The sequence below is a fragment of the Porites lutea genome, chromosome 7 (genome assembly GCF_958299795.1).
Source record: "Porites lutea chromosome 7, jaPorLute2.1, whole genome shotgun sequence".
Taxonomy (NCBI): domain Eukaryota; kingdom Metazoa; phylum Cnidaria; class Anthozoa; order Scleractinia; family Poritidae; genus Porites; species Porites lutea.
Genome location: NC_133207.1, coordinates 7,486,704 through 7,508,582, shown reverse-complemented (window position 1 = coordinate 7,508,582; position 21,879 = coordinate 7,486,704). Strand labels below are relative to the sequence as shown.

Genomic DNA, 21,879 nt, shown 5'->3' with positions numbered 1-21,879 from the left:
TCCCATTTATACTTTTCAGGAAGATATTACAGCCTTATCTTGCTGTTACTTTCTTTCGTCGCATGAAAAATGAATAAATAAATAAATAAATAAATAATATAATATTCGAGAAAACCGTTGCGGTCTTAAAAACAAATAATTTTGCTAGCTCTGTTCGTTTCCGTGTTTATTTCCTGCTACAATTTTCACTTGTTCATCTAAAAAGGCACGATAATTATCTCTAGTTATGAAGCCCAGCTATGGTAAAGATTAATACTAAGGCTTTGAGAAAAGGAAAAAGGAAGAAGAAGAAAACAGATGCTGTTCGTTTTTGTTTGTTCCCATGAACATAAACTGACTTCCTCGCAAACTAGCAAATCAAACAGTCTTTGAATAAACTCTAGACCGACAAAGTAGAAAAACTAAAAAGTAAGAGGTAATGAAATAATTATTAAATGTTAACTTCGTTATTTCCTACAGAAATAGAGCAGAACGTTTACCCTAGAAAGTCCTATTTGCAAGGCACTTACTGCAATTTTTTTTCCATGCTCTCAGATTGTTTTTAAGTTATCTGTTTTGTTTTTGTTTAAGAACTAATTATATGTTATTTCCTGCCACATTAGCAAATTTGTTCCAACATTGTATTTCTGTGAAAAGAAATGTACTGTTTCCCATAAAATAATATTCTCTTCAGATCTTTCGGTCAGACTCGACTGGAAAGCCTGCAAGCGGGTCTTGATGTTTTAAACCCTAAAATTTAGAATGGTGTTTCCACAAGTCATTGCAGTGTTTCATGCACTTTTCGACGCCATTGGTCTTTCGGGTAATTTTCTGGTGATCTTGACCATAATTCTGGAAAGACGATTGCACAAGATGTCATATTTCCTTCTTGCCAGTCTTGCTGTGTCAGACTTTCTCTGTTTAATACTGGTTAACTCTTTTCGCATTGCGAGCATAGCAGAAGAATCATGGCTGTACGGTCAAACGATGTGTCATCTAAATTCGTGCTTTCATCGATACTTTTACGTTAACACGATTCTTCATCTGCTAGCGGTGTCTTATGATCGATACAAGGCGATCGTTAAATCCCCGTTAACGTACGATGGCACTGTGACTTCTCCCAAGATGTTTTTAGTACTCCTCATATGGCTCATGCCAATTCCACTGTCCATAGGACCTTTCCTTGGGTATGGTATGTTCGTATACAACCCAGAGGTGTATTTCTGTGAAAATGGGTGGGTTCTAAGGAGCGACGTTCTAAAAACCAGAAAAGTGTTTTTTACCGTCATCACCCTCCTTGGGCCATTTGTGGTAATCCTTTTTCTCAACTTGTCGGTTTGCAAGACAGCGAAGAGGCAGATAAACGCCCTGGCGCAAGAAGCCCAACTGGGAAGTCTCGATGGTTCTGTTCTAAACATTCAACAAGAGCTCGCAAGGAGGAAGAAAGAACGGAGGGCATCCTTTGATGTTTTCATTATCATCGCTGCGTTTTTAATATGTTTTCTTCCCCTGTGGGTTGTAAGTTTTTGTCGCCAATATGCGACACGTATCAAAGTTTCATCTCAGGTGGTGCTACTATCAAACTGCCTTTTCTCTGTCAGCTCACTTTGTAACCCAATCATCTATTCCATTCGAAAAAAAGAATTTCGAGACGCGGTGAGGAAAATGTTTAGTAGAATGGGGCTTTTTGTGAAACCTAACGAAAACGATGTCATTGCGATCGGCATTAACAATTTGGCGATCGGCGGCAGAATCGACGGTCGCGGCTCAACGTGCTCTTACACGACAACCTCTCCTGAATTTTCCAGACGACTTCAAAGCCATAAACATTATGAGGATAGTAGGGAAACAACAGCAAACTTTCCACCAAGTCTCCATGCAATCCCAGAGATTGATGGATATTAACGAATTTTCATGGTTTTTATTATAGTGAGAACCAACACTGACGAAAGAAAAACGAAAAATCCTTGTCGTCTTAGACACAGAAAATGTATAATGAACAGAAAATAAAACACGCGAAAATGTAAATAACAAGTGCGATATGTCTCGGATTTTTTTTTGGTCGGGTCTAAATAAGGGTACATTGTATATGGTCATACACTACATTTACTAGTACCAATAGGGGTCATCTAGTTATTCGGCTTAAACTTTTCTTTAAGGTCGCTCGATACAGTTTTTCAGGGTCAATACCTCCCAAGTTTGAGCATAAACTACGTCGCCATAAACAAAGTTTTGGAAAAATTATCACCACAGTTGTATTAGATAAAGATGAAAATTTGTTATGATCAGGGTTGCAACGGCAGCGGAGTTGTCATCGCAACGAAATGACGCTATTACCTTTTTTACTTGCAGCAGTATATTTCGGCACAGGGAACTGTTCTTCCAAAATCTTTCAAGGGAGCTTTTTCCTCCAATAGCCGCCCCGATGTTCGTGAAGTTTAAGCGAAATCTGTAAGAGCGTTATCGAGATATTTTGGGATGATTTTGTTATGGTTAGAAACACAGTAAAAAATGGACAATATTGTCGTTTGGCCGTTATCTGTAAAAAATGAAGCCCTTTTGTCATGCAATTTCACCTCAGAGTAGTTTCAGTCTTTTTAAAAACGTGTGTGATAGATCATTAAGATAGCTCCAACCGATTGCTAGAAAGAAGGGTTTGATTAGTATGTATCGAAGCACTCTTGTTAGCGTTTTTCTAAACATTTTGGTCTTCTTCATTAAATTAGCAAATAATTTTTAAACCGCTCGATAGATTTTTTAAAAAATTTAAGATTCTTGAGATAAACCTTCCGTTTATATGCCCTTTTAGTTTCAACATTATTGATGTATTGTAAGGCAGTAGAATAACGGCTACAATTCGCTATTTTTTTATCGGAAGTTTCGTCAATACAAGAGAAAGCCTCTCATTATTCAAGGCATTGTCTCCAAGTTCCATTTTCACGTGAACAGCAGTAACTAAAAATGCATTTGACATACGCAAAAATGCTAGCTATTGTTGTGCACGAAAATATGAAACGTGGAGACAATACCCTGAATAATGAGAGGCTCACACTTGTAAACACAAATTTGAGCCAAAATATTGGCGAATTGTAGCCCTTATTTTACTACCTTACAATATATCAATAATCTTGAAACTAAAAGGTCATATAAAGGAAAGGTTAATCTCAAGAATCTTAAATTTTTTTAAAAAATCTATGGTGCGGTTTAAAAAGTATTTGTCAATTTGTTAAAGTAGACCAAAATATTCAAACAAACAAGAGCGCCTAGATACATACTAATCAAATCTTTCTTTCTAGCAATCGGCTGGAGGTATCTCCATGATCTTTCACACACGTTTTTAAAAAGATTGAAACTACTATGAGCTGAAATTGCATGTCAAAAGCGCTTCGTTTTCTACAGATAACAGCCGAACATAGAGATTGTCCATTTTTTTACCGTATTTCTAACCACAAAATCTTTATCCCAAAATATCTCGATAACGCTCTTACAGATTTCGCTTAAACTTCACGAACATCGAGGCGACTATTGGAGGAAAAAGCTTCCGTGAATGATTTTGGAAGAACAGTTGCCAGTGCCGAGATATACTGCTGTAAGTAAAATAGGTAATAGCGTCATTTCGTTGCTATGACGACTCCGATGTCATTGCAACCTTGTTCACAACAAATTTTCATCTTTATCTAGTACAACTGTGGTGGCAATTTTTTCAAAACTTTGTTTATGGCGACGTAGTTTATGCTCAAAGATGGGAGTTATTGGCCAAGGAAAACTGTATCGAGCCACCTTAATACGCCATATCGTCGTTATGGTGACTTGGAATGTCGTAATAACGATCTAAGATTGCCCAGCTTCAAAGCGAGGGGCGCGGTGTTTGTGTACGAGCCTGTGTTTTTGGGATTATTAACCTAAGACCCACATAGTCAGAAAGAGGACACCGAGCTTATATTTTCGGCAAAAAAAATCCAGACTAATTTCTTGCAGTATTACTTTCGGAAGGAGTCTCCGAAATATGCTAATGTAGCAGAAATGGTAAAGACAATGTCTGTAGCATCACTTTTTCATCGTGTGAGACCCAGAAATAAATCGATATGCAATTAGTTGTTTTGCATTTATGTTTTCTTTCTGTAATGGCCGTTTTCACACTAGAGACGGATTATCCTAATCCAACCTCAAAATCAGTCAAAATTGATGAAAAACAGATGGATAAAGTCAGGCGGATTTTCCTTCCACAATTAAGACGTATTATCTGTCTGACGCGAATTATCCAACGGATAACCCGAATCGGACGAAAAATCCGTCTCTACTGTGACTACGGCCAAAACTGTTCTCATTCGCCTTTTTAGAGAGCTTAAGCAAAAACGACGGCGACGGCTACGTAAACATCACTTGAAAAGAAAATTTGTGTTGCTTCAAACTTTATCTGTTTTATTCTATCTTGTTCAATCCTCTCAAACGTTGGCGAATTTTTCTGGAGTTGAATTCTAAAGGACTGTATCGAAGTTGAGGAAAAAAAAGAAGAAAGTCGTCGATTGTGTTGACGTCCTACTCAAAACGAGAAATTAGGCATTTTCACGTCGTAGTCGTGTGATGCACGTGCAAAGTTGCAAATCTAATCATATTGCTTTTTTGCCGTTCTCGTTGCCGTTGCCGTTGCCGTCGCTGTCATCGATGCTTAAGCTAGAGAGTGGCGTACGGTCGTACTTTCTTTACTCCGCGATAATTGCTTTAATTTCTTAGTGAATCTTATTTTCCACTCAATTTTTGTTATCGCTATTTGCCATTTACGACTGTAACTAAATTAGCTATGCCTGAAACTCGTACCACGAAGGCTGCTAGCACTCGAGGAGCTGATTCCGCGGGATCTGAACTTGTCACAATGGCGACACTGATGGAGTTGTTGAAAGTGCAAGAAAGAATGTTTAAGAATTTATTCGACTCACTGTTGGCCAACGTAAACGCACGGCTAGATTTCGTCATCGGCCAAGTCGCAGAAATCAAAGCTAGACTAGATATTTACGAGAAAGACACTAGCCACTTGAAGGTGAGCCTTGAGTTCACCCAGAAAAATATCAAGGACTTGAAACCATGCTCATCCCGACTGCATGAGGTCGAAGAAGAGATTGAAAAGATGTGTGGTTCCCTCGATTACCACACTGATAAGATCGAATATCTGGAGAACCAAAGAAGAAGGAGTAATATTCGAATAGACGGCATTCGAGAGGAAGAAGCAGAAACCTGGGACAACACCGAAACCAAAGTAAAGGAGATACTCAAAGAGAAGCTTAACCTTGATGAAGAACCGGATATCGAGCGGGCTCATCGAGTCGGCAGAAGAGCAAATGCTACAAATGGCTCCGTAAGACGTCCAAGGACCATCGTTTGTCGCCTCCGCGATTGGAAGCAAAAAGAACAGATCATCAGAAGTGCAAGGAGAATCAAGCCCCCTCGAATTTTTGTTAATGAAGACCTGGCACAAGAAACCCTTGACAAGAGGGAAGAGCAGCGTCCTAAGTTTGAAGAAGCGAGAAGAAACGGGAAAATAGCCTATTTCGTGTTAGACAGGCTGGTTATTAAAGACAGAATTGAGCGTCCCAGTTAAGTAGCTGTGTAGTTTTGTGCTTTAGCTTTCTATAATATTTATAGTACGTTTTTATATATTTTTTTATTATTTATCAGCCATGGCTTCGATTCCTGATCACACTTTACCTTTTAATGCTTTAGAGGATTATAGTTTCAACCTTGCAATTTACGAACTTCAACATGGCCCGGTCCGTTATGATCCTGAAAGACTTTCCAGCCTAAATTACGATCCTCAAGTCACAATATTTCCCTAACTCGTTCTGACGATATAGATCCTGATGTTAATTTCTGCACAGACGACGTCCACTGTGATTACTACATCGAAGACAAATTTAACGAAATGTTGAGAAATTATAATTTATGTGATGAAGATTTTAACGCTCCTACATCTAAATATTCGTAGTCTTCAACGTAATCTAAACAGTCTTTCTATTCTTTTGACATGCTTGAATATTAAGTTCTCTAGCTTTAATTGGCGTTTCTGAGACTTGGCTAAACGATTATTCCCATTCAGTAGACATAGATGGTTTCAATTTTATCCACAAACATCGCCCAAATAGAACTGGTGGTAGTGTTGGATTATATATTTCTGACAATCTCGATTTTAAAATTCGCGCTGACTTGAGTTTTGACGATATTGATGTTGCAGAATCTTTGTCTATTGAAATATCAAGACCCCATGGGAAAAATATTATCGGTGGTGTTATTTACGGGCCACCTAATCAAAGAGTTGGTGACTTTGTGTCAAAACACAATGATCTGTTAGCGAAAATCTCTAGAGAGAACAAAATATGTTTTATTATGGGTGATTTCAATTTGAATTTAATTAACTTTCAACATCACCAAAACACTGGCGAATTCCTTGATGGCTTGCACTCGTATATGTTTTTCCCCATGATAACACGTCCCACCCGAATAACTTCTCACACCGCAACATTGCTAGATAACATTTTCGCAAACACATTTTTTGATCACTCGAGAAGTGGTTTATTGATTACCGATATCTCTGATCACTTACCTGTTTTTTCGATTCATTCAAGTAATGACTCTTCCCACAGCCACGCTCATGACCCAGTGGTCATTTGAGACAATAATAAAGAAAACTTAGCGAGTTTTCTCGAAACGCTAAAAGAAATTACCGGTCCTCCCTTGATGGTTATCATGACCCCAAAAAACGCGTATAATAGCTTTATAAAGAAGTATTCTGAAAGTTATAATGTTTGCTTCCCTGTAAAAAAATTAACTAGAAAACAGTCCCGTTTAAATAAGCCGTGGCTATCCAATGCGCTTATTAAGTGTATTAAGAAGAAAATAGGCTTTATAAAAAATATCTGCGAAATCCAACAATGGATCGTCAATCAATTTGCAAAAGTTATAAAAACAAATTAAATCATTCTCTGCGGACAGCAAAACGTCTATACTACGAGAAGAAATTGAATAACGTTCAATCTAATACTCGTGCTACTTGGAAAGTTTTAAATGAAATTCTAAACAGAAGCAAAAGAAATTCCAATAGATGCTCAACATTTAAAGCTGATGATCGTGAAATTACTGATCCTGTCGAAATTGCCAACAAGTTTTGTAGTTATTTCTCAAGCATCGGTTCTAATTTAGCAAGGGGTATACAGTCGTCAGCTTCACACCGTAGTTTTGTTAATGGTTCCTTTACACAGTCAATATTCTTCAATCGTACAACTCAAGGTGAGATCGCTGAGATTGCGAAAACTTTTCTTCCGGGCAAAACAGCTGGCTACGACCAGATTCCAATGACAGTCATTAAGGAGTCCATTCTACTTGTTTCTGAACCACTCACCCATATCATAAACTTGTCAATCCAAAATGGTATTGTTCCCTATGAAATGAAAATCGCTCGCGTGATACCTATTTTTAAATCTGATGATCAGTCGCTTTTCACCAACTACCGAGCTATCTCGGTGCTTCCCAGCTTTTCAAAATTCTTTGAAAGAGTTATCTACAATCGTTTAATGCTATATCTGATGAATTTCAACATCCTCTGTAGTAACCAATACGGCTTCAGGAAAAATCATTCCACTGTACTCGAGCTAATCGACTTGCATGATAAGATCTCCACGGCCTTTGACCGAGGTGAATTTTCCGTAGGTATTTTTCTTGACCTCTCAAAAGCCTTTGACACTGTAAATCATATCATCCTTTTTGATAAACTCGAACATTACGGTATTCGTGGCTTAGCGCTGGACTGGATAAGAAGTTACTTTTCAAACAGAAAGCAATATGTTGAATATAATGGCCATCGTTCGTTAAGAAATGAAACCTCTTTTGGGGTCCCTCAGGGTTCTATCCTCGGACCTCTATTTTTCTTACTGTACATTAACGACATCAACAATGCTTCTAATCTATTAAATCTGATATTGTTCGCTGACGATATCAATGTATTCATGTCACATAAAGATCTGAACTATCTCTCAGATATGTTAAACTTGGAGATGGACAAACTGTCAATCTGGTTTAAAGCAAACAAGCTTTCTCTAAATCTTAAAAAGACTAAATTAATTTATGGTCTTTAAACCAAGACAAAAGCGTTCAATTTGTAATATTCAAATAAGTATAGATAATCAAAATATTGTTGAAGTAAAGGAGACACATTTTCTAGGCGTAATTTTGGATGAAAACCTAAATTGGAAGTCGGAAATATCACACGTTGCAAGTAAAGTTGCGAAGTCAATCGGTATAGTATCTAGATGCAGCTTCTTTCTTCCTAAATCGTCTTTACGTATGCTCTACTATTCCTTAATTTATCCTTATTTTTACTACTGCAATATCTTTTGGGCTTCGACCTATAAAACCAATCCCCGCCGCCTTGTTATCCTGCAAAAGCGCATTACTAGAATTATTAATAAATCACATTTCAATGCTCATACTGAACCCATCTTTAAGGACCTCGGTATACTAAAATTTAATGATATCCATTTGCTTCAACTGGGCCAATTTATGTATTCTTGCAAAAATTCATTCTTACCTCCAAAGTTTAATAACAATTTCTCTCAAAGCAACCAATTCCACGCTTACAATACAAGAAATTCCCAGGTCTACCGTCTACCGTATTGTTGTACAAACACCAAGAAGTTCTCGTCCTTTTTTCAAGGGCCTAAGTTTTTTAATGCACTTGACAACAAGGTCATCAACCCTCAATCCCTCTCAACTTTTAAGAAAAAACTGAAGATTAAATTATTGCGTAAGTATGAAAACAGTTCATAAATCTTTCCATCTTCGACTTTTTGCCTTCTTTTTCTTCAATTGATGTAAAATAGCTCTAGCTCATAGTTCGAGGAGGCCTAACCTCTCATAAGCTCTTATAGTTTCTGCTGGGTCTCCTCGCCACTTCTTTTTTTCTTCTTTTCCTATATTTTTTGTAATTATTATGTGTACGAACAAGAAGTGATTTTGAAAAGCATTTCACTATAAAAAATTGCGATAAAACATTTCTTAAAATCATTTTAAGATTAAAAAAATTGCTAAAAAGCGACGACGTTTCGACGTTAGCTGAACGTCATTATCAAGAATCATCTCTTTGTTTAATATTTTCTCACGTTACAATTTTTAATCAGCTATTGTTGTTTTTTTTAGTATTTATAGACCAAAAATCACTAACTTATTTTGACTTGATAATGACGTTCAGCTAACGTCGAAACGTCGTCGCTTTTTAGCAATTTTTTTTAATCTTAAAATGATTTTAAGAAATGTTTTATCGCAATTTTTTATAGTGAAATTATTATGTGGCAAATAAAATTTAAAAAAACAAACAACAAAAAAAGCTCCCTTCCATTGGTACGGAGACCCCTCAACATGATCGGAAAGTGATGGCGGGCTATTTTCAATGCCAAGTAGTTTTTTGCTTAAGTTGTGCACTTGCATATGAACCTTAAAAACAATGCCAGTGAATAATGAGGACTCTCACTGGTAAACATAACGTCTGGGAGACAAGTTTTGACATTTGGAGCCCCATTTTATTTTCAATGTCCTCAAAACTTGGAGGCGATATAAACTGGTGACTTATCTCGCGATAATCAAGTCTTTGAAAAAACACTGAACGTCTTTTAATTTATCGTGAAATTTGTAGGCGTGTACCAAATTAGATACAAAAATGGTAAAGAAAACAGCCGAACGCGGGCTAATCAAATTCTTCTTTCTCGCAATAAGACGAAGTAATCCCCCTCTTTTTTCGTAGACAGTTTCAAATGGAATCAAACCACTATGAGATGAAATTGCATTTCCAGACCTCATCATTTTCCTTAGATATTGGCCAATTATGTCGATAGCATGTTTATTCACTGTTTTATGATCCTTAAAACTTTTTCAAAATATTTCCAAAACACTGTCATAGAATTTGTTCAAACTTTGCCATAATCGAGTCAACTAGGTGGGGTACAAGCTCCGTTAAGTGATTTCTGAAAAAAAGCTCCTGGTACCCAGAAATACAAATGTAAAAAGTGCGAGTAAAAAGACGTCGTTACGTTGCCATGGCAACTCCGAAGTCAGTAAAGATCATAACAAATTACAATCTTCATATAGTACGGTTGTTGTAATCTTTTCCCGATAACTTTGTTGATGCCGACGTAGTAAACCGTCAAAGTGGGGAAGTATACACCCTAAAAAAATTCAGTCGAGCCACCTTAAGAAAAGAATCTGATAATTTCATTGTACTTTTAGCCGGAGCTCCATTATAAACTTAACGGTAGCCTGAGTATCAGGCGTTTCTGGGGGAAAAGGGGAAAGATGGAAGCAAAAAAGGGAGAGAGCTGAAGGAAAGAAACGCCTGACACAGATGCTTTAACTGGAGCCTTCCGCCCCCACACAGCATGATTCGAAACCATCCAATCAAAATCACATCCGGTCATTGGGTTGTCAGCTTCACGTGTCAAAAAGCTCGCCTAAAATAAATCTCACCATACGGTCTTGCCGAACTCCGGTGCTTGCATTGTGTTGCAACGATTTCGCTTTTTCTGAAACCTCCAATTTAATGAGGAGTTTTCGAATACTTGTAATGGAAAACCTGCCGTTTTTGAGGAATTATAACATGCTTTAGGAATTGTGCTAATGTAAGATCGCCAACGCTCTGTTTGTAAATAAACGTGTGCCCGGAAAACTGTAAACTGCTTTTGTTTACAGAGTTACAACAGCGGCGCTCATTAATAAGTAGGTTCCTGAGAATCTGGCAGCTAAAAAGCTGCTGTAAATCAGGCCGAAAATCGTACGAGGGAAAATCTAAAGACAAGCTAAAGCCTTTGTGCTGTCGACTATTCTCAATACATGGCTACCTCGCTCTAATTTTATTTACAGTAACAATACCCTTTTAGCGGCAGGATGTTGTAAATCAAAACTTAGATATCTGAAGCACTGATATCGTCTTCTTCTCTTGATATCGTCTTCTGGTCTTGCCTGCGAAAACATCCGTTTCTCCTCGCTCTTCGTTTTGCAGGCTAGTCCTGGTCTTGTGAAACCAATACTTGGACATAGTTTCGGCAGAAGCTGGTATAAGAGGGTTTTCCATACTCCGAGAACATCTCTCCTTTTAACTACGAGGCTTTGAAAACACATTTCTTGCTCGGGTGATATTTTTATTCCCGAAAAGAACTTGAGAGCGCCCTCTAGAGTAGCCTGTTCCAGGCTCCGAGATAGTGGTGGAAAGTCGTTCAGTAAAAGGAAATTTTCCTGCCGCCACCGCCCCCTTTCCCAAGTCGTGCACGTCTTATTTTCGCTTTGCTCGTTTTAATATGTTCCCACTATACTATCTGAGAGCCTGGCACAGGCTACCTCTAGAGTCTCTTTGAATTCCTCTCTGCGTCTCTATCCATAAATCAAAACACTCTGCTTGTGTTTACTTGCGGTCAGTGACGTCAGGGCGTATTGTGTGTTATCCAATCACTGCCACATCCAGATTCTGGATGTGTCACACGATTTGCTGAATGGTTTTGTGTCAGGCCTTCCTTTCTCTTCTCCCCCCTCCCCCCTCCCCCATCAAAAATCTCGTCCCCCCTATCCCCTTAGGAAGGCCTGATACTCAGGCTAACTTAACGGTAAAATTGATATTATCGAAAATCTGTCCACGGAGTAATCTAAAAGAAGAAATTTGTCACAGAAGCCTTAATACATCGACCTTTTTTCCAAGAAATAGATTGTGAAAAAATGGAACTGTTTATGATTATGATTACGATTATGATTATGATTATTATGCACGATAGCGCAATTATGCATGTGGATAGGCAACAGAAGTTTAAAACAAACGATCATTGTGTTAGCCGCTTTGAAATGATATGGTTTGGAGATGTTAAGTCGATACAAAATCACTCGTTTAAAGAAAGATATTTTAGCTGAATTTATTTTCACCAAAAACAAAACGGATGCTTAATTTGAGGGACGTAGATATATCTACATATTGGCTTTATTGTCGGCCAGAAGATCCATACTCCCGATCTTGATTATATGAAGGAGAAAATAACTCGGTTGAGACGAAACAAAATCGGTCGTGTGCGCAGAAAGATATCTAGCTAAATAAAAAAAAAAACGGATGCTTTGGAAATGGGCATCGATATTTGTTAGAATTCGTCAGCCGGGAGATCCACAAGTTTACTAGTTTCTGTAACTATTCCTTGCTACCCTCTTTAAATAAATTGTATCACAATTATTATTATTACTATTATAATTATTATTATTACTATTATTATTATTATTATTATTATTATTATTATTATTATTATTATTATTAAAAAAGACTGAGTATTTGATTTTCCGTCACTTTTGCCCACGCTCTTTTGTGTAAAAATGACGAATTTTATTTAGGACCTTTGTCGCCATATTATGCTGTATTCGCTGTTTCCAAACCTTCCCATTCATAATTTTCAGAAAGATATTATAGTCTTTTTCTTGCTGTCACTTTCTTTCGATGCATAAAAATAAATAAATAAATAAATAAAAAATTCGAGAAAACCCTTGCGGTCCTCAAAACAAATAATTTCGCTAGCTCTGTTCGTTTCCGTGTTTATTTCCTGATAGAATTTTCACTTGTTCATCTGAAAAGGCACGATAATTATCTCTTCTTATGAACCCCAGCTATGGTAAAGATTAATACTAAGGCTCTGAGAAAAGGAAAAAGAAGAAAACAGATGCTGTTGGATTTTGTTGGTTCCCATGAACATACCCTGACTTGCTCGCAAACTAGCAAATCAAACTGTCTTTAAATGAACTCTAGACCGACAGAGTAGAAAAACCGAAAACTAAAATGCACGAAGTAATGAAATAGTTATTATATGTTAATTTCCTGTATTTCGTGCAGAAATAGGTCAGAACGTTTACTCCAGAAACTCCTATTTGCAAGGCAATTACTGCAATTTTTTTCATGCTTTCAGATTGTTTTTAAGTTATTTGTTTGTTTGTTTTTGTTTAAAAACTAATTATATGTTATTTCCTGCCACATTACCAAATTTCCTCCAAAACTGTATTTCTGTTACACTTTTTTCCATAATATAATATTCCCTCCATATCTTTTGGTCAGACTCAACTGGATAGCGTGCAAACAAGTCTTGGAAGTTCTAAACCCTAAAATAAGAATGGTGTTTCCTCAAGTCATTGCAGTGGTTCATGCACTTTTCGACGCCATTGGTCTTTCGGGTAATTTGCTGGTGATCTTGACAATATTCCTGGAAAGACGATTGCATAAGATGCGATATTTCCTTCTTGCCAGTCTTGCTGTGTCAGACTTTCTCTGTTTAATCCTGGTTAACTCGTTTCGTATTGCAAGCATAGCGGAAGAAACATGGCTATACGGCCAAACGATGTGTCATCTAAATTCGTGCTTTCACCGATACTTTTACGTTAACACGACTCTTCATTTGCTAGCGGTGTCTTATGATCGATACAAGGCGATCGTTAAATCCCCGTTAACGTACGATGGTACAATGACGTCTCCCAAGATGTTGTTTGTGCTCCTTATATGGCTCATCCCAATTCCACTGTCCATAGGACCATTCCTTGGGTATGGCATGTTCGTATACAACCCAGAGGTGTATTTCTGTGAAAATGGATGGCTTCTAAGGAGCGACGTCCCAGAAACCAGAAAAGTGTTTTTTACTGTCGTCACCCTCCTTGGGCCATTTGTGGTAATCCTTTTTCTCAACTGGTCGGTTTACAAGACAGCGAAAAGGCAGATAAACGCACTGGCGCAAGAAGCCCAGTTGGGAAGTCTCGATGATTCTGCCCAAAGCATTCAACAAGAGCTTACAAGGAGAAAGAAAGAGCGGAAGGCGTCCTTTGATGTTTTCATTATTATCGCTGCGTTTTTAATCTGTTTTCTTCTCCTGTGGATTGTAAGTTTTTGTCGCCAATATGCGACACGTATCAAAGTTTCATCTCAGGTGGTGCTGTTATCAAACTGCCTTTTCTTTGTCAGCTCACTTTGTAACCCAATCATCTATTCCATTCGAAAAAAAGAATTTCGAGACGCGGTGAAGAAAATGTTTAGTAGAATGGGGCTTTTTGTGAGACCTAACGAAAACGATGTCATTGCGATTGGCATGAACAATTTGATGATCGGCGCCAGAACCGACGGTCGATCAACATGCCGCACTTCCATATCAGCCTCACCAGAACTCGCCCTTTATGAAAACACTGGCTCATCAACAGCAAACTTTCAAACAAGTCTCTATTCAGTCCAGGAGATTGATGGATGTTAACTAACCATGGCTAATTTGTGGTAACAATCAACACAGACTGAAGAAAAAGAAAAACCCTGGTTGCCCTGTATTTTGTTAAACCCATTATCTACACAGAAAATGATTTGACTATTAAATAAAGCACATTAGTAGTAAGATAAATCTCAGATTTGATCATTTTATAGCTTGCAGGACATTAAAATGTTTTTGTTAATAAATAAAAAATAAATAATGATTTAGAGGTAGCACCTCCACGAAGTTGTTCTTCGTTTACCTACTTCCTGGTCGAATTAGAATTTGGAAATGTTTTTTCGAGGTAAACCCGGGTACCCTGCGAAATATCTCTCGCCGCAAAGGAGAGAACCAGCAACAAACTCTGCCCACATATGGTGTCGACGCCGGGATTTGAACCCGGGCCACATTTGTCAAAGGCGAGTGCTCTCACCACTGCGCCTTCCTTGCATCCCAGTTGACAGGGTTTACATTTCAACAGGGCATATTGTCGTTATGGTAACATGAATGTCGCAAAAATGATCATAGCTTGTTTTAAACATTGCTGGTTTTAAACCGAGGGATTATCAACCTAAGACCCACATATTCGGAAAGAGCATTCCTAGCTTTACCAATTCCCATTGTTTGTGGTTATCGGGTGTGAGCCGTTTAAAAAAATTAAACTTTTTTGAGAAATATAAACAAAGAAGATGGCTACATATGCTTCTTCCATGGACAATAACACAGAATTACAATCGTAAGTTGTCAAAAGAAAATAATGGGCAATCTTCGTGCTCGTGGTAAATGCATGTTACCTCTCACGAATTCCCTCATGAACTTCTTGTCGATTGTTGTACATTTACTTTATTTGTGTGTGGAAACCAAACTAAATGAGAATAGTCTACAAAGTAACTACTTTTCACACTTATCTTTGAATTAATTTATATGTAAGAAGTTTGAAAGCTTACGACAAATGTAACCCTGTCAAGTTTTTCAGACCCAAAAACAAATGCTCAATTGCCTAATTTGCAAACGAGGGAAATTGTCAGATAAAGCGCACTAAGCTTGACAAAATCCTTAGAACGGATTGTTTATCGGACCAATGTTGAACTAGATCAGCCATTCGTTTCAATATCTCCAAACTTTACTTGAAAACATTAAGCCGCACAAGTGCCCGGCAATCCAAACATAATAATAGTTGAAAGGTTTTGTGGAAAAGTGAATTTAACATTAGTAATCTGTTCAATAAGATAACATGTGTTATTTACCTTCCTTTTCCCACTGATTATTTTATTCGCACTCAAATTATAGCCAATCAGATAGCTCTTTCATAGTTGACGAGAAACGCGTCCACGCGCAGCCCTCATTGATAAAAGTCCCAGACAGCGAAAAGTCGTTAGAATCATTCCTTAAAATGCACTAAAATTTATAATCCTAGTCCTCTTTTGTCTATACCGTATATTCTTGTGGAAGGCACCTGTTACTTATTCTAATTTAACGGTAGGGCCGAGTATATAGAGGCTCGAATTACCGATTTCCAAGAGCGGTAGTTTCTGGCGTATCCGGGAGCATGTTTCCCAGAAACATTTTAAAAGTTTGTTTTATTTTATTTTTCATGGTTTTTTTAACATTCTGGATGGAAGGAAAAATCAACGTCCTTCAACCGCTGAAAGTCGAGCTGATTTTTTTAGTTTTTTTTTTTACGTAAGTTTTACCACGATTTCCGTGGTAACTGCAAGCTTCAGACGTTAGCAGTCTCAGCTTGGAAATGTCAGTAATCATTTAAATTTCTGAGAATTGGTCTTTTTTTCACCAAAATTACATGAGATTACATTTTTGTTTTGTTTTGTTTTATTTTTTATTTTACTAACTAATAACAAACGACGAGTGTCAATTTTATCTTGACACCTTCCCACACCCTACAACAGACGAATAAACTTATTATCATCAACAAGCCAACACCTTTACTTCAATTTGTTCAAACATGTTCTTCTGGCTCACACAACTTTCTTTCTTGACTAATAAGTGTCCTTTTTAATTAACCGAGTCCATTCCATAGGGGTGTTTCATTTTCGATGAGATAACGAAGATAAATGGAGAGAAGAGCGGTCCCAACTCCTGTAATGTGTGATTCGCACCCATCTGCCAAAACACAAACAGAAAGCTAAGGCCAAGTTCAAACGTCGATCTTTTCATGAGACTAACCAAACTCTAATTTGGGTCCAGCTGTGGGTCGTCCTAAACTTAGTTAAGATCGTCTGTTGGGTCAGACGTTGAACTTAGGACGTGTCGAACCAATCAACTGAATCGTAACAAAAAGCAATTCCAATAAATTTTCTCCCGAAAAAGGCTAAATATACATTATCGTACAATTTTTGTAAATTTATTAGTTTAGTTTGTCGCATGTGAAGATCAACGTTTGTCCCGGAGACGAGCTTCAGGCGTTCTATCAGCCTGAAGCAGACGGATAGAACGTGTTGGACGATCCAAACTCAGTTCGACGAACTCAACTGAGCCACTGATGTCGAACTTTTCACGAACTTAACTCACTATAAAGTTTGGTTCGTTTCATGAAAGGTTCGAGGTTTGGCCTAGACCTAATAAGTGACCTACGGTGTTTGCAATAAAACCAGAATTGACTTTCAAGGCTTTTTGTTTTGCTTTACTTTTTCTTAAGGGTGAAAAGGGTTCCCTGATGAAATATTGTTTTTATCATTTTCATTTACTTTAACACAATTTTCAGGATTGATAATTAGGGTTGCTTAATTTGGATTTAATTTCGAATGTTGTCGATATTTTGGCCTCCAGTTGGGTAAAATGGTTTCATTCTTCAATCTTGTTAAAATGTCTATTGGCGACCATTGAAGTGACTGCTATGGACAGAGTGTTTTGAAAAAAAAAAAATGATCTACTGCCTAAATATATTTGATAGGTGGGGTGCAAGATATGGCATTCTTGAAGCGTCTCATTTGCTAACTCAATATTTTATCATCCGGTTTCTACTGGGGAAAAAAAACAGATATGTGGAGTCTTTTTCTGCCAAAGTCCTTGCAGTTCGTGTGAAACTTTTCTCGTAAATAATGTAACTATGGATTAATATATTTTTTTCCTTCCGCTGAGTTGCAAAAACATTTTCATGTGAGACGAAAAACAATGCTAGGTATTTATTCCACTTGTGAAGTACAATCCTTGACAAAACGTTTGGGACACTTTGCCCAAATTATGGGCCACATCTTTGTTCTGGAAGAGGGGAGAAACCTTGTTAAGGCCGTGTTTATGATCGGTATTTCCAGTAGCCTGCGAGCAAGCATCCATTTAGGGGAATCGAAAGAGGTCACGCGAGAGCAACACGCGAAAGGAGCTGCGAATGCGAGGGGCTTTGCTGCTCGCTCGCGCGTTCACTCGCGGTGGCTATATTGCCGGTTAGCTGCAAATTCCATACAAAGCACGCAAAAAAGAGACTGCGTCCCAAAACCTTTTGGCCAGGATTGTAAGTGCTTATTGGCGCGATTCAAAAAAAAAAAAAAAGCTTACCCGACAATTCTTTCTCCATGAGAATTTTTCTCATGGTCTGCTTGCTGTGATTGCCATTTGAATTTTCCTCTTCTTCAATGCCACCATAACAACCACTCGCTCGCTGCCACTTAATCAAATTTTCCATCCGTGTTGGCGACAAAAACTCGTAATATCCTAGTAATCCACACACTACACTCTGTTCCATCATAAGATCAGCGTCTATTCTTTTGATCTTGGCGATTCCCTCCATCATTAGCAGTTGATTGTAGATGTTTGAGCAGATTTTGTCGTACACAGATTCCAACGAGCTGTTGGACGCCTTTATCTTCTTTGAAAAGATACTGAAGCAACCTGTCAACCAGTCAATCACTCAATCACGCGATGAACTTTTAATCAATCAATATTTACACAGAAAGTAAATGTGATCGGCTGGAACTGGCCTATCTATTCACATTTTACAATTTTCACAACACTGAGACGCACAAAAGTTGTCAAAAACCGCGACGCCCCTCCGATAAAACTTTCCTACTAAATTTCATCCCTTTTTGTCAACTCTTATGGCCATCTCTTTATTACCGTATTAAGCACTTTTAAAAAGTGTAAAACATTTTGAAAGAACGCTCATTCTGCGTTGCTAACATTTGTACAAAATACAGCTGCCTCTGTTTAGCGCATACTTATATTTGTTTATTATTATTATTATTATTATTATTATTATTATTATTATCATCATTTTTTGACGAACTGGATTGTCAAAGTAGTTGGTTTACTAATTTGTATATTCTTTGCTAGTTTTCTGACAAGAGCTTCCTAACAAAAGTTGTTTTTGGCACCAAAAGAGCGCTGCCGTGACAGCTGCAGCACGTCTGTACAGGTACCCATTATCTTTGTTCGTTTTTCTGTTACCTTTTGTATTTGTTTGTGTTTGTTGTGGCTAGTTTGTATACAATGATAATTTCACTAACCTTTCTGCTCGCCAAACATGAAATAAAGAGCCTGATGAGTTAGCACGTACCCAATCTCCCCCGGTCGCATCATCACTTCCCAACAATCCTCAGTCACGTTGCAAGGCTTGCTCCCATACTCCGAACTTCCAAGCAACTTGGCCAAACAAGGTTTATAATCCTGCAGTATATCGTTGTGTAGTATCTTTATATTAATTGCAGTGACGAGCCTCGGGTTTACTCGCTTGAATCGCTTCGCTGTTTTCCAGGGCTGTGTCACAGTCGACCCAACCAATCTGAAGTACCTTGGGCTTACGTGCTGTAGTGTCCTTACCGATTTTGATCCGATTTGAGAAACCAGTTTCTCAAGTTGAATAAGTTGTCTGTAAATCTCAGAACCATAGCCGAAGCTTTTACGTTTTTTACGCGTAGTTAACGCGATGAAATTACCTTGTCAAAATGAAGAACATGAAAAAGAAAGTTAATTCCGTTAGTCAGTATTTATGCATGTATAGCCTGAGAAAACAGCCGATATTTCGCTACTCAACAACTGGTTTCCCTGCAAAATGACGTCTGAAAAACGAGGGCAGAAATTCCATACTGATGACGCGACTTGGGCTTTCCACAGGTTGCTCGAGATTTTCCAAAAAGTTTTCCGTAATTTCTCGAAAAGTTTCTCAAAAGATGCTCAAAAAACAATTAAAAGTTGCTTTTTGTAACGAAAGTTGCTTAAAAGTTGCTCGAAAAAAAACAAAATTTTTTTATGGCCTGATGCTAAAATATGCAAATTTTACAACAAAACTAAGATTTCTAAGCATTTTTGTGCAATTATATTTTGCGGCATAACTTGCGTTGCTAAATAACTTCGTCCTCAATTAAAACCAAAAAATGTAATGAGCCAATAAAATTGTTGAATGACCTTCTTCACCCGAGACACTCAAGTCAGTCGAGTGTGAATCTTCGTCCACCATTTTGAATTTTCTCTAAAAACCGCTGACCTAGCAGCCCGGCTACTTTTATCTTGCCCCCATGATCTGCCCCAGATGGGAGGATTTGGCTCCTTTTTTAAGGGAAATTCATAAATTGTCTACTTAAACACAGTGAAATATGGAAGAAAGGCCAATTTAAGGACTAAAAGCAGCTCTGATATCTCAGAATTAGAAGGTAACGAGAGAAATTGCTCAGAATGCAAAAAAAATGCAAGAAACGAAAAAGGTTGCTTGAAATACGAGAAGTTGCCAAAAAGTTGCCGAAGAACTTGTGGAAAGCCCTAGACGCGACACTGCCTTGATCTGGGTAATGCTTCTGATTGGTTACAGCAAATTTTCAGCCAATCAGAAGCACTACCCAGATCTAGGTAGTGTCGCGTCATCAGTATGGAATTTCTGCCCACGTTTCTCAGACGTCATTTCGCGAGGAAACCAGTGGTAGCATCTCGAAATGTCGGCTGTTTTCTCAATCATGAGAGGGGAATTATGAAAGCCTAGAGGGTGAAGCGAATAAGAAAGGACCAAGTAGTGGTCCTAGCCTTTGATGAATGCCGCCGATACACTAAATATTAACTCTAGCTTGGTATCCTACTGCATCCTTATAGTAAGGCCATAGTTGCTTGCCGAGGGGTCAGAGCATGTAAATCTTACAAGACATCTGCTGGATTTAACGCGTTGATCCTAGTCCTTTTTTTTTTCCCTGAGATTGTCGCGATCGAGCGCTAACTGTAACTGGTAGCCTCATATGTTAAAGAGGTAGGCTTCGGGTTGTCTGAGCGTCCGTGAAGTGAAAGATATTTTTAAAATTTCGGTGGGAAGTGGGGGGTGGTCATCCGGATCCTAAGATTGGGGCGCAGGTGGTCCCAGTCTCAAAAAAATTTTGCCGGCCGTTCAGGCCTCACTTTAGTTTGGGCGACCCCCTGCATTGCTGGATCGCCACTGGTTTCTGGTCTTAAGTAACTTCTGGGTTACTCAGTATAACTGTCCCCTATTAAATGATTTATTTTATTTATTTATTTTTAAATGAAGCCGAATTAAATCCTCTCTTTTGCAAGTATAAGGTGAATCACTCACATAAAAATCTTGATATAGATAGATATATTTTTTCTTCCTTTTTGGGAACTAGTTTAGATAAATATGCCAGAGCTTTGACATCTAATCTTTGTGGATGGTAGGTCTTTTTCAAGACTCAGCATTTCTCTTTAAGTTGCACCTGACAACCTGATTCTATTTTATAGGTTAAAATATTATACTAAATTTCTTTGTACCTTCAACTGACCAGGCTAGTATTGGGCCTCTAAAGAAGGTTTCCTATGCAAATTAATCACCTAACAAGTTTTAGAAGTGCAATCACCACGATAAACATTCTGAACAGTCTCTTTTTTAAAAGTAGCATCATTATAAAATAGAGATCCAACGTGAAATGTATGTGTTTTGATGTTCGTTCTTCCCAGGCACTTATCCAATGCTAAAATGTTTGATAGCTCACATTGTCATGAATTCGTCGGAGAAAAAGGTTAAGTTATAGCGGTCTAAAAGGCATTAACAGGCTTCAGTCTGCTGTGATTGTAATTTTGATTTAAGGTATCATTCTGAAAGCCAGCTAAGAAAAGGTAAATGTGTTTTGGCTTATCAGTAGACTTAGTCTCATGGTACACTTCACAGTTTTACTCAAAGCACGATATTGAACAGGTAGGATGGTAATATATAAAGAAACGTTTACCAACCTTGAGCGATTCGAAGCCCAAAGTACGCGTCCAAGTTCAAATTATTTCCGCTTTGCCGAAAAAACATCACTGCTTTTTTAAGCGCGAAAAGCACACGATCAACGTCAGAAGAAACATATTTCTTCTCCCTTTTCATTTCGACACATTGTAGGAAAAATCCTATGCAGCAAAAAAGGACAAGATAAAGCCATCCTTTCATCTTTGCAGCTAATTACATGGCAGTTTGAAAAAATAATCTCCCGTTCTGATTAAAGAAAACAATATGATTAGTTCAATGATCCTCGAAACAGGAAAGCAGTCCAATCCTAATATCCGCTTTTGACACCTGAACTTCAAAAATTAAAGGCTGTCTATATTTATTGATATTTAAAGGATTCAGTGCCGGTTGTTTAGGACAGGTGTTGCCAACGTCCAATGGAAGTGTCTGTCATTTTGTTAAGCAATATGTGCAAGTCACCATGGAGACAAC

The 21,879-nt window shown here is 37.9% G+C and overlaps 3 protein-coding genes across 3 annotated transcripts; 2 read left to right on the top strand and 1 right to left on the bottom strand.

Annotated features, from left to right (window-relative positions):
- Positions 1 to 741: 741 nt before the first annotated feature.
- LOC140944377 (octopamine receptor beta-1R-like) lies at positions 742 to 1,884 on the top strand. Its single transcript, XM_073393531.1, has one exon. The coding sequence runs from the start codon at positions 742 to 744 to the stop codon at positions 1,882 to 1,884; it is 1,143 nt and encodes a 380-aa protein (XP_073249632.1).
- An 11,258-nt stretch (positions 1,885 to 13,142) lies between these two features.
- On the top strand, positions 13,143 to 14,264 carry LOC140944376 (octopamine receptor beta-2R-like). The gene has a single exon (XM_073393530.1). The coding sequence runs from the start codon at positions 13,143 to 13,145 to the stop codon at positions 14,262 to 14,264; it is 1,122 nt and encodes a 373-aa protein (XP_073249631.1).
- Positions 14,265 to 16,150: 1,886 nt separating this feature from the next.
- LOC140944214 (UPF0764 protein C16orf89 homolog) lies at positions 16,151 to 21,628 on the bottom strand. The gene is made up of 4 exons (XM_073393343.1): positions 21,411 to 21,628; positions 18,716 to 19,144; positions 17,769 to 18,101; positions 16,151 to 16,376 (listed from the first exon to the last, which is right to left on the bottom strand). Exons 1-4 carry the CDS (start codon positions 21,607 to 21,609, stop codon positions 16,273 to 16,275), a joined length of 1,065 nt encoding a protein of 354 aa, XP_073249444.1. The 5' UTR covers positions 21,610 to 21,628; the 3' UTR covers positions 16,151 to 16,272.
- Positions 21,629 to 21,879: the final 251 nt, after the last annotated feature.